The sequence below is a fragment of the Schistocerca gregaria genome, chromosome 5 (assembly GCF_023897955.1).
Source record: "Schistocerca gregaria isolate iqSchGreg1 chromosome 5, iqSchGreg1.2, whole genome shotgun sequence".
NCBI lineage: Eukaryota > Metazoa > Arthropoda > Insecta > Orthoptera > Acrididae > Schistocerca > Schistocerca gregaria.
In genome coordinates this window covers 564,404,389-564,422,732 of record NC_064924.1, presented here as the reverse complement: position 1 = coordinate 564,422,732, position 18,344 = coordinate 564,404,389, and the positions used below count along the sequence as shown (strand labels likewise).

General features: G+C 43.6%; 1 protein-coding gene across 1 annotated transcript in view; it reads right to left on the bottom strand.

Moving 5' to 3' along the window:
* Positions 1 to 10,524, bottom strand: part of LOC126273410 (probable nuclear hormone receptor HR38) — a 111,499-nt gene extending 100,975 nt beyond the window's left edge. Inside the window, exon 1 of the mRNA XM_049976960.1 lies at positions 10,518 to 10,524. Within this exon, the coding sequence (XP_049832917.1) occupies positions 10,518 to 10,524 (7 nt within the window). The remainder of the gene's footprint in view (positions 1 to 10,517) is intronic.
* Positions 10,525 to 18,344: the final 7,820 nt, after the last annotated feature.

The following is an 18,344-nucleotide window of genomic DNA, read 5'->3' as shown; positions in this document are numbered from 1 at the left end:
ATAAGCAATGAATGGAATACTGGTAGGTGTCAAAGTGATACACTTACTTGTCAAAGTTTTGCACTTACGTCAATTATATCGATCTATATACTTTATTGTAATTTTATCTTATGGCAAGCAACCTTCCTCACTCTAGAAAACTGCCATCCTGATGTATCTGCAACTTCTTTGTGAAGCCCACAAGTAACTGCACTGTTGTAAATAAAAAAAAATAAAAAAAAAACTAGAGCTGAATTTATTGTACAATACAAGAATACAAATAAAGACGAATTAACATAAGCATGTTTGTCATTTTATCCATGGCCCATGTAACTCCTCGAAAGCTTGAAACAACAACTGCTTCAGCTTGCGACTGATTCTGCGCGATTGCGTAACCTCTTGCTGTCTCCTTTTTCTAGCCAGCATTGTGGCAGCAGTAATGTAACCTTCCTTTCAGTGTTGCGGTTGCTTATATTTTGCGGAGAACAGCAGCAATTTTCCGGATGAAAACCTGTTTGACTTTGAGATTTTTATAGAGGCGAGAAAACGAACGGTGTTATCTTGATAGTCCCTGGCGTGTAAATTGGCCAACAATCACGATTATGCACAAAATTGTAATTGCTTATTGTCCATTTTACACATCGGGTTCACTATGCAGTAAAGAGGTTGCCTTGCGCGTTTACTCGAGTGCGTCCCCACTAAGATAATTTTTACACATCTACTTCATTCGTAGAGTGTCGTATCATGTAATAAATTCGTATCCACTTTTCACCGTGGTGGCCACTTCTCACTTGTTCGGCAACATGAAAAGCTCACACGAAAGTCCTCTCTTAAGAAAGTCCTTGTTCTTAGCTCCCATTTCCTTCACTGATTGGGCTTAATGAGTAGTCGTTGCACCCTAAAACAAAACACGAAATTTCCCTCTCCGAGAAGAATAAAAACAAGTGGCATACAGCCTCGATGTGAATCAGTTCGCCGTTCACACTGTTTCCTCTTACCTGTACCGATGCAGCTACCGATAGCATTTTCCTTATCTGCAACGTTCCAGTCCGGCAGTAGCTGCAAACAGTGCTTAGTGTTTGAGAATGCGAGGGAATGCGGTTTAATGCAAATCATGAATGAGTGCAACATCTTGTACACAGGGTCAAGCATCAGTCTTTTCGATCCACGGAATGCGTAAATCGAGAAGAAGCGCCTGAGCTCGAAAACCACGACGAACGTATGAGTAACCACGTTACTGCGTTCCGGGATTGGCATACACACAGAATCGTGTGCGGCTGCGAGCTAATTAGCCTCGTTACAAGCCAGATACAGTACGTTCTTCATGGTTTTCGGTGTTTATACGCCTGCTTGTATCCTGTAAATAATTTAGATAAACATACGCAATTTCATCATTTCCAGGCCAGTAGGAATCCCTCATCGCGTGACACGTGTGTTAATAATTCAGCAAGGGACTGGATAACAGCATTGCTGGTTCTAAGGACATTTCAAACAAATTCTTGGTGAGTGGACAAGTGGTGGTTTATGGACTTGCTATATTGTCCACAAGACTCTTCGATGGTGATTGAGCACCTGCACAGTCACAACAGATGGCTGCTGGCCGTCTCTACAAGGACTACAGTGGGTCTACACCTTTGATGGCCCACCAATACCATTATTTCTACAAGGACTACAGTGGGTCAGCACCTTTGCTGACTCACCAGTACTATTATTTCTACAAGGACTGCAGTGGGCTGCACCTCTGGTGGCCCACCAATACCATAATCTCTACCAGGACTACAGTGGGTCTACTCTGTGACGACCTGCCTACCAATATTCTTCAAAACTTCGAATGACTGTGCTGTGGGTTTGCTCTGTCTGCATGTCAAGAGTCAGCACTGTCTTTCCGCTGGAAGGACAACATTACTTCAAGACTGCGTGGAAATCCACCACTTCTGTGTGCATTTTCTTTTACTGCTCAGACTTTTTTTTGAAAATTTTAGCTTTTGACCAACTTTGTATCAATAAGCGTGTGCATTTGATTTCTTTGTTATTGTAATTATGAAAAATTTCATCAAATCATTATTGGTCATTGCCCAAAACAATTTGTAAATTTTTTTGTGGGGAGCATGGGGGCTATGTAAGTAGGCTGTTTAGGTTTTTATATTGGTAACGCCACGTAGCGCTCTGAATCAAAATCACTGGCTGTGCTGTGTGCAGTCTGTGGCTGGTTGGCATTGCTGTAATACTCGCCATTGTAGTGTTGGGCTGTTGGCTGTTAGCGGCGCGTAGCGTTGCGCAGTTTGAGGTGAGCCGCCAGCAGTGGTGGATGTGGGGAGAGAGATGGCGGAGTTTTGAAATTTGTAAGACTGGATGTCATGAACTGCTATATATATTATGACTTTTGATGATATTAAGGTAAATACATTGTTTGTTCTCTATTAAAATCTTTCATTTGCTAACTCTCCCTATCAGTAGTAAGTGCCTTTCGTAGTTTGAATCTTTTATTTAGTTGGCAGTAGTGGCGCTCGCTGTATTGCAGTAGTTCGAATAACCAAGATTTTTGTGAGGTAAGTGATTTGTGAAATGTTTAGGTTAATGTTAGTCAGGGCCATTCTTTTTAGCGATTACTGAAAGTCAGATGCGTTGCGCTAAAATTTTTGTGTGTCAGTTTAAGCCCAGTCTTGTATAATTTTTCAAAGGGGACGTTTCAGGCGACTAACACAAAAAATAAGTAGCTACACGTTTCTGTACGTAATCTAATCACTTCCGTCCTTGGGGGTAATATGCATTTGTGTTAATAAAATTTTTTACCAGATGATACGTAATTCTGGTCCTTTAAATTTAATCAGTCCATCTCCATAGCTGAGCGGTTAGCAAGTCTTACTGCCATACGGAGTGCTCAGGATCAATTCCAGGTTCAGCCAGACATTTTTCCTTGCTGGGAGGAGTGGAACAGGAGGCACGTAGCCACATGAAATCGTTTGAGGAACTACGTGCGCATGCTCAAGAAGACTGAATGATCGTAAATAATAAATTACAAACGGCAGTTATATCCACGAGCTGGCGCCTTCTTCTGCTGCACCCACATCCACCTCCGGCAGACAGGCTAATCACTCACCCACCCAGCCATCCCTAGACTCATATGTTAATTCGTCGACCACGAATAGTACTGTCTTCTCTAGCACAGTATTCACAAACATAGGCAGGTAAACCACACGATAATATCTTTGTCAGTCGATCTCATCTGATTGCGAAGTTTGCCGTTTCAGAGAACCTCGGCACAGAACCTTCAACTGGACCACGGGCCAATTACCTTGACCCTCCCGCCCTCTGCATTTCTTGTGCAACTAATCTGATGATCTGGACGTCGATAGGACGTTGTATTCCCTTTCTTATTTCTCGACACCGAAACATGCCAGTTCACACAACAGGCGTCTTACGGCCTTACTCTTTCATATCGTTATGAAGAGATTTTTGATTTAAACAATTTAACATCCACCTGTACTAAATCTTGGCAATGCTTATGCTTCGTAACGAGTATCAAACATGAACAGGAACAGAAAACAGAAACGACGAGAGCCTACGTGAACTTCGACTGCGACCTAAATTGGAGTACATTCAGCAGTACCGAAAACCGCTTTATGGAAGCCGATGCCTCACAGAAGAATTTGAAAAGCAGTCCTAAAGTACAAACACCAAAAGAGCTATGGGACCTACAAGAAGAGAATTTTAGACCACGACAGTTCTCCTAGGATTAAGACATGCCTGGGTGATGATTATTATTGTATATCTCGACTTTGGTGGCTGATCAGGAGTTAAGCTTGCATGTTTCTAACCTATTTCATCTAAATTTGTACCTCGAATATTTCTTCAGATACTAGGATTACGATGTTACTCAACAAGCCACGATACGATGTGTGTCAGGAGGTACTTTTTGTGCCGGAACCGTCCTTCTCTCCTCGGCCTGTCTTCGATTCGCGATGGTACGCGACAAGCAAGGTTGTCGGCAGCCCTCGCCATTTTTTATCTAATTTTGCCCTCATTCTCATTGCACGATATAATCTGAAAGAAATGTGTGTTTCTCGACTCGTACCAGAACATGTGATCTCATTTTTAGAGTGGCATCTCCAGTATTCACAACACCCACGCTGTAGGGTCTTCCACTGGAGCCAGTTGAATATTTTTAGAGCTCTCTGGATGTTGTTAAACAAATCCGTAACGAATCTCGCAGGTCTGCTCTCAGTATTCGGTTTATGCAATCCAACTGGGTAATTATCCAGTGCTGAGGAAAAGTATCTACTTAATGGTAGGAATAACTTAGCAATATCGTCTGCCGAGATAAGTCTCCGTAGAATTTTGTTTCTTTTTTTCTTTATTGTTACTTCATGCCCCACCCCCAAATGGGCGTGGGGTGTCTGTTAGCGATACTATACTACACTATTCAGCCATGAGTATTCGTGAAAAGACAACAAAGATTACAAAAAAATAAAAAAAATGAAGACTGTTTACGTTTTAAGTTACAAGTTTAATGACGGGCAGATAAGAGGACGAAAAAATATATACAGTTAAAAAAAACAGTTGCCGAGAGGTGATGATCATTTCTCCCTATGTAGGTGGGTGCCAACAGAATGTTTTCGCAACCGGAGGAGAAAACTGGGGATTGAAATATAATGAGAAGATCCCGTAGCAACGGAAAACACCTTTTTCCACTACAATTCACGTGTCATGTCTGTGACACTATCTCCCCCATTTCGCGATAATACAAAACAAGCCACCCTTCTTTGTACTTTTTCGATGTCATCCGTCAGTCGCACCTGATGCGGATCCCACACCGCACAGCAATACTCCAGAATAGGGCAGACAAGCGTGGTGTAAGCAGCCTCTTTAGTAGACCTGTTGCACCTTTTAAGTGGTCTGTCAGTGAATCGCCGTCTTTGCTTGGCTTAATCCACGACATTATTTTATGTGATCGTTCCAATTTAGGATATTTGTAATTGTAATCCCTTATTATTTAGTTGAATTTACAGCCTTCAGATTTGTGTGACTTATAGCATAATCGAAATTTAGCGGATTTCTTTTAGTACTCATGTGAATAATTTCAGAATTTTCTTTATTCAGGGTCAGTTGCCACTTTTCGCACCATACTGATATCTTATCTAAATAATTTCGCAATTCGTTTTGGTCATCTGATGACTTTGCAAGACGGTAAATGACAGCATCACCTGCAATGTAAGAGGGTTACTCAGATTGTATCCTACGTCGTTAATATAGATCAGGAAGAATGGAGGGTCTATAACACTTCCTTGGAGAACGCCGGACATTACTTCTGTTTTACTCGACGACTTTCCGTGAATTACTACGAACTGTAGTCTTTCAGACAGGAAATCACGAATCCAGTCGCACAACTGAGGCGATATTCCATAGGCACGCAGTTTGGTTAGAAGACGCTTGTGAGGAACGGTGTCGAAAGTCTTCTGGAAATCTAAAAATATGGAACCAATTTGATATCCCCTGCCAGCTGTACTCATTACTTAATGATTACAAAGATCTAGTTGTGTTTCACAAGAACGATGTTTTCTGAATCCGTGCTATTGTTGTGGTGGTCTTCAGTCCAAGGACTGGTTTGATGCAGCTCTCCATGCTACTCTATCCTGTGCAAGGTTCTTCATCTCCCAGTACCTACTGCAACCTACATCCTTCTGAATCTGCTTAGTGTATTCATCTCTTGGTCTCCTTCTATGATTTTTACCCTCCACGCTTCCCTCCAATACTAAATTGGTGATCCCTTGATGCCTCAGAATATGTCCTACCAAGCGATCCGTTCTTCTAGTCAAGTTGTGCCACAAATTTCTCTTCTCCCAATTCTGTTCAATACTTCCTCATTAGTTATATGATCTACCCATATTATCTTCAGCATTCTTCTGTAGCACCACATTTCGAAAGCTTGTACTCTCTTCTTGTCTAAACTATTTATCGTCCACGTTTCACTTCCATACATGGCTACATTCCATACAAATACTTTCAGAAACGACTTCCTGACACTTAAATCTATACTCGATGTTAACAAATTTCTCTTCTTCAGAAACGCTTTTCTGCCACTGCCAGTCTACAATTTATATCGTCTCTACCTCGACCATCATCAGTTATTCTGCCCGCATCTCGTGGTCGTGCGGTAGCGTTCTCGCTTCCCACGTCCGGGTTCCCGGGTTCGATTCCCGGCGGGGTGAGGGATTTGCTCTGCCTCGTGATGGCTGGGTGTTCTGTGATGTCCTTACGTTAGTTAGGTTTAAGTAGTTCTAAGCTCAAGGGGACTGATGACCATAGATGTTAAGTCCCATAGTGCTCAGAGCCATTTGAACCATTTCAGTTATTTTGCTCCCCAAATATCAAAACTCATTTACTACTTTAAGCTTCTCATTTCCTAATCCAATTCCCTCAGCATCACCCGATGTAATTCGACTACATTCCATTATCCTCGTTTTGCTTTTGTTGGCGTTCATCTTATATCCTCCTTTCAAGACACTGTCCATTCCGTTCAGCTGCTCTTCCATGTCCTTTGCTGTCTCTGACAGTATTACAATGCCATCGGCGAACGAATCCGTGCTATGTGCCAATAAATCGTTTTCTTCGAGGTACTTCATAATGTTCGAACACAGTATATGTTCCAAAATCCTACCACAAATCGACGTCAGTGATATGGGCCTTTAATTCAGCGGATTACTCCTACTTCCCTTTTTGGGTATTGGTGTGACATCTCATTTTGTACAGGGTTTGGACAAAAATATGGAAACACCGCGAACACTGCATACTTGAACATAAACTGAGGTGCTAGCCGAGTCTGCTGGCAGTGCTGTTGCATTTGGCCACGAACGGCGCCTTTGCAGCATGCTGCAAGTGTCAGTCCTGGTGAGAACAGAGTTTGCGCAGTTGTGGATGTCGGAGCTGTGTGATTTCTGATGTGGGCCCATTGTTCCTGCTTGTATTCTGGGTGCTTCCGTAATCGACGGAGCAAATGGCTCTGAGCATTACGGGACTTAACTTCTGAGGTCATCAGTCCCCTAGAACTTAGAACTACTTAAACATAACTAACCTAAGGACATCACACACATACATGCCCGAGGCGGGATTCGAAACTACGGCCGTAGCGGTCGCGCGGTTCCAGACCGTAGCGCCTAGAACCGCTCGGCCACCCCGGCCGGCAATTGAGGGAGCAGAAGTGTTTGATGTTTCAAGAGGAATCATATAGAAGATTCGTACCAAATAGGGGAAAGCGGAAAAACATTCTCCGCTAAGTCACAATGCGGACGCTATTGTGTGCTGAGTGATTGTGACAGAGTATTGCTATGAAAAATAAGAGGACGGCAGCTGCAAAAGTCACTGCAGAACTGAATGTTGCACTCGGGAACCCTGTCAGCGCCAAAACAATACGACCGCAGCCCCATTAGTAGGGAAGTGCAGAGCGACCTGGAAATCCAAAAGCTCTCAACATTGATTCAAGTACCCACAACACGAGAATGTGGCGCCGAAGCCATGAAACCTGGACTATGGTGCAATGGAAATACGTCTTCTGGTTGGATGGGTCTTGTTGCACACTGTTTACAATTTCTGGCCGAGTTTAAGTTTGAAGAGGGAAACAAGGCGGTGGTCCGGTGATCTGGGCAGCCATATCGTGGTATTTAATGGGCCATATAGGTACTCTGCAAGTTCAGATTATTTCCAAGAATTATGTGACCATTTTGGCTGATCAGGTTCATCCCATGGTACAATGCTTGTTCCCCAATGATGATTCCGTGGGTCCTTGTTCAAACAGCTCGCATCGTCCAGGACTGGTTTTGTGATCGTGATGATGAATTGTCGCGTCTACCTTGCCCACCACAGCCATCAGATATCAACATTACTGAGCCTTTGTTGTCTGCTTTGGAGAGAAGTGTGCGTGATCGCCGTCCACCTCCAACATCGTTACCGGAACGTGCCACTATTTTGCAGAAAGAATGGTATAAGATTCCAGTGAAAACTATTCCACAATTCGAATCGAGAACAGCTGCCATCATAAGTAACGTAGAACTAAATATCCTCGGAGTAGTGAAGCAACTTAAATCACTTAATAAAAGCAAGTCTTCTGGTACAGACTGTATACCAGTTAGTTTCCTTTCGGAGTATGCTGATGCATTAGCTGCATACTTAACAATCATATACAACCGTTCGCTCGACGAAAGACCCGTACCCAAAGACTGGAACGTAGCACAGGTCACACCAATATTCAAGACAGGTAGTAGCAGTACTCCACTAAATTACAGGCCCATATCGTTAGCGACGTAATGCAGCAGGATTTTAGAACATATATTGTGTTCGAACATTATGAATTACCTCGAAGAAAACGGTCAATTGACACACAGTCAACATGGGTCTAGAAAACACCGTTCCTGTGAAACAAAACTGGCTCTTTATTCACATGAAGTGTTGAGTGCTATTGACGAGGGATTTCAGATCGATTCCGTATTTCTGGATTTCCGGAAGGCTTTTGACACTGTACCACACAAGTGGCTCGTAGTGAAATTTCGTGCTTATGGAATATCGTCTCAGTTATGCGACTGGATTTGTGCCTTCCTGTCGGAGAGGTCACAGTTCGTAGTAATTGATGGAAACTCATCGAGTAAAACACAGTTGATTTCAGGCGTTCCACAAGGTAGTGTTATAGGCCCTTTGCTGTTCTTTATCTATATAAACGATATAAGAGACAATCTGAGCAGCCGTCTTAGGTTGTTTGCAGATGACGCTGTCGTTTATCGACTCACAAAGTCATCAGAAGATCAAAACAAACTGCAAAACGATTTAGAAAAGATATCTGAATGGTGCGAAAAGTGGCAGTTCACCCTAAATAACTAAAAGTGTGAGGTCATCCACATGAGTGCTAAAAGGAAGTCGTTAAACTTCGCTTACTAAATACCTAGGTATTACAATTACGAACAACTTAAATTGAAAGGAACACATAGAAAATGTTGTGGGGAAATGTAACCAAAGATTGCGTTTTATTGGCAGGACACTTAGAAAATGTAACAGACCTACTAAGGAGACTGCCTACACTAGGCTTGTCCGTCCTCTTTTAGAATACTGCTGCGCGGTGTGGGATCCTTACCAGATAGGACTGACGGAGTACATCGAAAAGGTTCAAAGAAAGGCAGCACGTTTTGTATTATCGCAAAATATGGGAGAGAGTCACACAGAAATGATACAGGATTCGGGATGGAAATCATTAAAAGAAATGCGTTTTTTGTTGCGACGGAATCTTCTGACGAAATTCCAATCATCAGCCTTCCCCTCCGAATGCGAAAATATTTTGTTGACACCGACCGACATACGGAGAAACGATCACCACGATAAAATTGGGGAAATCATACAGAAAGATACAGGTGTTCATTCTTTCCGCGCGCTATACGTCCAGGCACTTGAATGTGATTTACGCAGTATCCATGTAGATGTAGATGTATACCTGTATTTATCATTGCGAGATGACTGGAAATGGTTTTGAATGCCACCGGTTTTCTTTCACCGTATTAGTCATGGTAACGTGTTGTGTCTTTGGTGTTCCAGCTTTTTGTCCACTCCCTGTGTACGCCGAATACAATTTATTGTATTTTACAAATACAAGACCGTACAGAGCAGCCAGACAGGCAATTATTCGAGATGAACCTGACTCATGGGAAGTATCCGACATAGAACGGAGCGAAAGTAGAGACTCTAACAGTAGGAATTAATAATTAACGACCTTTGCAGTCGAACAAACACGAGACACGACACTGATAGATTGACGGCTAACAGCTCGCAAATTGGGAGACATAAGAAATAACATCTGTAGATTATGACCAAGTATGACCGTGACACGGAATGCCCTAAATAGGCACCATAAACGTGTAACACAGGTTGTGGACAAAAATATGGAAACACTAAAAACACAACACATTATCGTTCTTCTAATCTGTCAGTCTCATAATTTTTTCAAAGTGTTTGCTTAATTGCAAATCATAAATGTATACAACGACATAAAAAATGTCTTTTGTACAACTTGTGAGAAATGTAATGCAAAAACAATGCATATAGTTAGCTAGATGATGGAAGATCAATAAAGATAAATATAAATGTAAACTTCGCGTTTGTCACAACTAACAGGCGGGAAAGGATAGCTTCTACAACGAAAACAAGTGACCTTTGATAAACTTTTATTCGGGCACCAGGCTTCTTTTTATGAGACGTCTTCGGCGAAAGCTGCGTGTCGTATGATGGCGATCTTTTCTGGAGGATGCTATGAAGTTCGAGCTGATGGATCATAAAAATGAAGCTTAAAGAGCTGTGAAATTCCCGAACATCAGAAGCAAGGAACGACTGCATTAAGCTTCCACTTTTTTTTAGCGGCCTGCCTGTGTAAATAATGGCTCATCCAGATGATCAAAAACGGCCACGAGAGTTCAACACCTGTGCTTTACACCTGTTAGGGAACGTGGCGCTCGCCGAACCTGTCTAAAGGAGGCTGTTTGCTTCGCAGTTGAGCAATAACTCACCGGCCATGTTGCGGGAGTGCTACACGATGTAAACAACGGCAGCTGTCATGAAGTACGCGCTCGTCTCGCGAAGCGCCTTTTGTGCGCGGTGAATATGTGACAGGACCGAAGTGCCACTGAAACGCACTCGTGGACTTAGAGGGATTAGATTAGATTAGATTAAAACTTGTTCCATAGATCATGAATACGACACTTCGTAATGAAGTGGAATGTGTCAGGTTAATAAAAGACGTCTGTACAAGATATTACATTACACAAAATATTGCATGACACTAATGTTTAAGCTAGTTTTTTTTCCCTTCCCCTCCCTTAATTTATATCTAAAAATTCAGCCAATGAGTAGAAGGAGTTGTCATCTAGAAATTCTTTTAATTTATTTGTAAATGATTTTTATGGTCAAAATCTGGACGATCGCTGAGTTCATATCATCGTCACCGTCTGGGATTAGGCAACTGCAAGGTCCGTCTCCGCAAAGTTTATGTCCATCGTTTCCTAGGTCGGCCTATGTCTCTCCATCCTTTCGGGTTGTAGTTCAGGATTTTCTGGGGTAGTTTTCATCTCTAATTCTGTTGACAGGAGCCGACCCTTGTCGCCGAACGGTTCTTGGCGCCTAAGTCCGGAACCGCGCTGCTGCTACGGACGCAGGTTTGAATCCTGCCTCAGGCATGGATGTGTGTGATGTCCTTAGGTTAGTTAGGTTTAAGTATTTCTAAGTCTAGGGGAGTGATAATCTCAGATGTTAAGTCCCATAGTGCTTAGAGCCATTTGAACCGTTTTTTCTGTTGAGAAGTTGTTTCCACCTATCTCTGTATTCAGTTATTTTCACATTCGTAGTGTGTACATCCAACTCATTTCGAACGTTTTAGTTTTGTTAATTGAATCCATTCTTTTGCAGAATTTCAGTCTCCTCAACAATTTCATCACCGCTGCTGGTATTTTACTGCGATTTCTCATATGTCTTCAAATTTGATCTGCGACTCAGCATCAGGAGACAGCCGAGCATAGCTTTGATGCTTAATATGTCGTTGGTATTGGGACGTTTAGGTACGGTACAACCTTGGTCGTACTTGAATATGTCGTTGATGTTGAGACATTTAAGTACAATAGAAAACCCAAAGGAGAATGACAGTGGACCTGAGTCATGGCTACCATAACATATAGTAAATTTTATTTCTTTTAGTAAATTTCGACAACAGTAAAACTCAGTTATTCATCTCAAGGTGTGCTGCAAAAAACAGCTAGAGTCTTCCAAGTCCTCAATTCAGACTTGAATGTGTTGCGCGTTCTTCTTGAGGATGGTCGGATTTTCAGAATTGAAACAGGTGCCAAAACTTTTCTCAGCAGTGCTAGAGGAATTTATCAGATTCCTAAACTGGGAAAACGAACAAAAAAATATGCGTTTTAATGGTATTATCTAAAATATCGTCGCTGAATTTTCAGAACTAAGCTCCTGACGTTCCTGGAAAGCGAAGTTGGTTCAAATGGCTCTGAGCACTATGGGACTTAACATCGCGAAGTTTATAATCAAAGTTTATTAGAAGTTCTGACTTACGGCAATGATATAAGAACCTTTAATGAGAAAACTAATAAAAAGGAGAGTGTTGCTCGGCTGGAAATGGATTCATCTTGAGAATTACGTGTAGGGGAGAAAGGGAACCCCGTAAGTAATCTGGGAAACTGGCTGGAATGGAAGATGTAATTATGACTGTAATGAAAATGAACAGAGATGGGATGAACCAATTTTTCTGTAGTCGTCTACCTTCTGACTGGTTTGATGCGGCTCATCACGTGTTCCTCTCTTCGTTTCAATTAGCACTTACACCAAACATCCTAAAAAAAATGGTTCAAATGGCTCTGAGCACTATGGGACTTAACTTCTGAGGTCATCAGTCCCCTAGAACTTAGAACTACTTAAACCTAACTAACCTAAGGACATCACACACATGCATGCCCGAGGCAGGATTCGAACCTGCGACCGTAGTGGATGCGCGGCTCCAGACTGTTGCGCCTAGAACCGCTCGGCCACTCCGGCCGGCATACATCCGCAACTGTTTGTTGAATGTATTCCAACAGTTTTAACCCTGTGAAGCCCCCTTTAGTTCCATGGAAGAGACTCCGTGATGTCTCAACAGATTTCATATTACTCTGTTCCTTCTTCTTCGCAGTGTTTTCCGTATGTTACTTTCGCTTCCAATTCTGCGGAAAACCATATCATTCCTTATCTTATCACTCTACCATATCACCACATCTCTTACGCTTCGATTCTCTTCTTTTCCGGTTTTCCCACGGTCCCTGAATGACATCATGTAATGGCCTGTTCCAAACGTACATTCTCAGAAATTTCTTCCTCAAATCAAGGTTGATATTTGATACTAGTAGACACTTTTTTTGCCAGGAATTCCCTCGTCGCCTGCGCTAGTCTGCTTTTTATGTCCACCTTGCTTCGTCCGTCCTGATGCACTTTTCTTCCGAAGTAGCGGAATTCCTCCACTTCGTTTACTTCTTTGTCGCCAATTCTGATGTTAAGTGTTTCGCTGATCACATTTCTGGTGCTTCTCGGTACTGTCGTCTTTCTTCGGTTTACTCCCAAACAATATTCTATACCCATTAATCAGTTCATTCTACTCGACGGGTCCCGCAAAACTTCTTCACTTCCATTGAGGTTAACGATGCCATCAGCAAATTTTATCATTGTTAATCTTTCAACCTGAATTTTAATTCCAGTCCCACAACTCTCTCTTATTTACGCTATTCCTTCTTCGATGCATAGCTTAAACAGTTGTGGCGAAAGATTGCAGCCAGTCTAAATAAGAATATATTTCTGTCTGTCGATCGGTGTTTTTGTTTTTTTCAGTATCAAAATTACCGGTTTAAGGGAATGTTGCCCATCTTCAGATCTGTTAAACAACAGAACACATTAAAATTGGATTCTAAACTCTTGTATACATTTAAAATTTCTTATAATCTAATTACAATACGAAACTTGTATAGCACACCATATGCCGTAGTTACCGAGTAACTTGTAGTGGGATTATCAATTCGCTGTCATACACTAAAACCACACTCGCACTCTGTCTGTTTGTATAAAAGTTTAAAAGAAATATGACTGCTGCAGACGCCTACAGCGTTCAAAGTTACTCGCAATCCATACTAACGGATTTAAAATACAGTGTTATTGTTGTTGTTGTTGTTGTTGTGGTCTTCAGTCATGAGACTGGTTTGATGCAGCTCTCCATGCTACTCTATCCTGTGCAAGCTTCTTCATCTCCCAGTAACTACTGCAGCCTACACCCTTCTGAATCTGCTTAGTGTATTCATCTCTTGGTCTCCCTCTGTGGTTTTTGCCCTCTACGCTGCCCTCCAGTACTAAATTGGTGATCCCTTGATGCCTCAGAACATGTCCTACCAACCGATCCCTTCTTCTAGTCAACTTGTGCCACAAATTCCTCTTCTCCCCAGTTCTGTTCAATGCCTCCTGATTAGTTATGTGATCTACCCATCTAATCTTCAGCATTTTTCTGTAGCACCACATTTCGAAAGCTTGTACTCTCTTCTTGTCTAAACTATTTATCGTCCATGTTTCACTTCCACACATGGCTACACTCCATACAAATACTTTCAGAAACGACTTCCTGACACTTAAATCAATATTCGATGTTAACAAATTTTTCTTCTTCAGAAACGCTTTCCTTGCCATTGCCAGTCTACATTTTATATCCTCTGTACTTCGACCATTATCAGTTATTTTTCTCCCCAAATAGCAAAACTTATTTACTGCTTTAACCGTCTCATTTCCTAATCTAATTCCCTCAGCATCACCCGGCTTAATTCAACTACATTCCATTATTATCTTTTTGCTTTTGTTGATGTTCATCTTATATGCTCATTTCCAGACACCCTCTATTCCGTTCAATTGCTCTTCCAGGTCCTTCGCTGTCTCTGACAGAGTTACACGGTCATCGGCGAACATCAAAGTTTTTATTTCTTCTCCATGGATTTTAATGGCTACTCCAAACTTTTGTTTTGTTTCCTTTACTGCTGCTCAATATACAGATTGAATAGCATCTGGGAGAGGTTACAACTCTGTCTCACTCCCTTCCCAACCACTTCTTCCCTTTCATACCCCTCGACTCTTAGAAGTGCCATCTGGTTTCTGTACAAATTGTAAATAGCCTTTCGCTCCATGTATTTTACCCCTGTCACCTTCAGAATTTTGGAAGACAGTATTCCAGTCAACATTGTCAAAAGCTTTCTCTAAGCCTACAAATGCTAGAAACGTAGGTTTGCCTTCTGAGATAAGTCGCAGGGTCAGTATTGCCTCACGCGTCCTAACATTTCTACGGAATCCGAACTGATCTTCCTCGATGTCGGCTTCTACCAGTTTTTCAAAAAATGGTTCAAATGGCTCTGAGCACTATGGCACTTAACATCTCAGGTCATCAGTCCCCTAGAACGTAGAACTACTTAAACCTAACTAACCTAAGGACATCACACACATCCATGCCCGAGACAGGATTCGAACCTGCGACCGTAGCAGTCTCGCGGTTCCGGACTGAAGCGCCTAGAACCGCACTACCAGTTTTTCCATTCGTCTGTAAAGAATTCGCGTTAGTATTTTGCAGCTGTGACTTATTAAACTGATAGTTTGGTACTTTTCACATCTGTCAACACCTGCTTTCTTTGGGAATGGAATTATATTCTTCTTGAAGTATGATGGTATTTCGCCTGCCTCATACATCTTGCTCACCAGATGGTAGAGTTTTGTCAGGACTGGCTCTCCCAAGGCTGTCAGTAGTTCTAATGGAATGTTGTCTAGTCCCGGGGCCTTGTTTCGACTCAGGTCTTTCAGTGCTCTGTCAAACTCTTCACGCAGTATCAAGTCTCCCATTTCATCTCCATCTACATCCTCTTCCATTTCCATAATATCGTCCTCAAGTACATCGCCCTTGTGTAGGCCCTCTATATGCTGCTTCCACGTTTCTGCTTTCCCTTCTTTGCTTAGAAGCGGGTTTCCATCTGAGCTTTCGATATTTTTGCAAGTGGTGTTGTTTTTCATCCAAAGGTCTCTTTAGTTTTCCTGTAGGTAGTATCTATCTTACCCCTCGTGAGATAAGCCTCTACATCTTTACATTTGTCCTCTAGCCATCCCTGCTTAGCTATCAAAGGATTGTACACAAAACACTGTAGCTTTAAAAATATATTTAAATTTAAAAGAAAATTATACACTCCTGGAAATGGAAAAAAGAACACATTGACACCGGTGTGTCAGACCCACCATACTTGCTCCGGACACTGCGAGAGGGCTGTACAAGCAATGATCACACGCACGGCACAGCGGACACACCAGGAATCGCGGTGTTGGCCGTCGAATGGCGCTAGCTGCGCAGCATTTGTTCACCGCCGCCGTCAGTGTCAGCCAGTTTGCCGTGGCATACGGAGCTCCATCGCAGTGTTTAACACTGGTAGCATGCCGCGACAGCGTGGACGTGAACCGTATGTGCAGTTGACGGACTTTGAGCGAGGGCGTATAGTGGGCATGCGGGAGGCCGGGTGGACGTACCGCCGAATTGCTCAACACGTGGGGCGTGAGGTCTCCACAGTACATCGATGTTGTCGCCAGTGGTCGGCGGAAGGTGCACGTGCCCGTCGACCTGGGACCGTACCGCAGCGACGCACGGATGCACGCCAAGACCGTAGGATCCTACGCAGTGCCGTAGGGGACCGCACCGCTACTTCCCAGCAAATTAGGGACACTGTTGCTCCTGGGGTATCGGCGAGGACCATTCGCAAGCGTCTCCATGAAGCTGGGCTACGGTCCCGCACACCGTTAGGCCGTCTTCCGCTCACGTCCCAACATCGTGCAGCCCGCCTCCAGTGGTGTCGCGACAGGCGTGAATGGAGGGACGAATAGAGACGTGTCGTCTTCAGCGATGAGAGTCGCTTCTGCCTTGGTGCCAATGATGGTCGTATGCGTGTTTGGCGCCGTGCAGGCGAGCGGCACAATCAGGACTGCATACGACCGAGGCACACAGGACCAACACCCGGCATCATGGTGTGGGGAGCGATCTCCTACACTGGCCGTACACTTCTGGTGATCGTCGAGGGGACACTGAATAGTGCACGGTACATCCAAACCGTCATCGAACCCATCGTTCTACCATTCCTAGACCGGCAAGGGAACTTGCTGTTCCAACAGGACAATGCACGTCCGCATGTATCCCGTGCCACCCAACGTGCTCTAGAAGGTGTAAGTCAACTACCCTGGCCAGCAAGATCTCCGGATCTGTCCCCCATTGAGCATGTTTGGGACTGGATGAAGCGTCGTCTCACGCGATCTGCACGTCCAGCACGAACGCTGGTCCAGCTGAGGCGCCAGGTGGAAATGGCATGGCAAGCCGTTCCACAGGACTACATCCAGCATCTCTACGATCGTCTCCATGGGAGAATAGCAGCCTGCGTTGCTTCGAAAGGTGGATATACACTGCACTAGTGCCGACACTGTTCATGCTCTGTTGCCTGTGTCTATGTGCCTGTGGTTCTGTCAGTGTTATCATGTGATGTATCTGACCCGAGGAATGTGTCAATAAAGTTTCCCCTTCCTGGGACAATGAATTCACGGTGTTCTTATTTCAATTTCCAGGAGTGTATATAAATGACCTAGTAGATAGTGTCGGAAGTTCCATGCGGCTTCTCGTGGATGATGCTGTAGTACACAGAGAAGTTGCAGCATAAGAAAATTGCAACGAAATGCAGGGAGATCTGCAGCGGATAGGCACTTGGCGCTGTGAATGGCAACTGACCCTTAACATAGACAAATGTAATGTATTGCGAATACACAGAAAGAAGGATCCCTTATTGTATGATTATATGAGAGCGGAACAAACACTGGTAGCAGTTACTTTTGTAAAATATCTGGGAGTATGCGTACTGAACGATTTGAAGTGGAATGATCATATAAAATTAATTTTTGGTAAGGAGGGTGCCAGGTTGAGATTCATTGGGAGAGTCCTTAGAAAATGTAGTCCATCAACAAAGGAGGTGGCTTACAAAATACTCGTTCCACCTATAGTTGAGAATTGCTCATCAGTGTGGGATCTGTACCAGGTCGGATTGACAGAGGAGATAGAGAAGATCCAAAGACGAGCGGCGCGTTTCGTCACAGGGTTAATTGGTAAGCGTGATAGCGTTACGGAGATGTTTAGCAAACTCAAGTGGCAGACTCTGCAAGAGAGGCGCTCTGCATCGCGGTGAAGCTTGCTGTCCAGGTTTGGAGAGGGTGCGTTTCTGGATGAAGTATCGAATATATTGCATTCCCCGACTTATACCTCCCGAGGAGATCACGAATGTAAAATTAGAGAGTTTCGAGCGCGCACGGAGGCTTTCCGGCAGTCGTTCTTCCCGCGAACCATACGCGAGTGGAACAAGAGAGGGAGGTAATGACAGTGGCACGTTAAGTGCCCTCCGCCACACACCGTTGGGTGGCTTGCGGAGTATAAATGTAGAAGTAGATGTTCAGCGAACGTTGCTGCGTATGGGTATCCACAGTAGGCGCCTGGTTCCTGCGCCGAAGCTGACTGTTGTTCACTGCCAACGAAGGCTGGAATTTGCACGTCAGTAGCGCAACTGGACTTCCACTGTGTGGCGAAGGGTGACCTTTTCAGATGTATCACATTTTATGCTCCGTCGGACATATGGTCGTTGGTGCGACGGCGTGAAAGGAAAGAGCCCAGGCCGGAGGAAAAAGCGTTATGTTCCGGGGAATGTTTCCGTCACATTCTCTGTGCGATCCCGTCATTCAGGAAGGCACAATGGATCAACACACGTGTG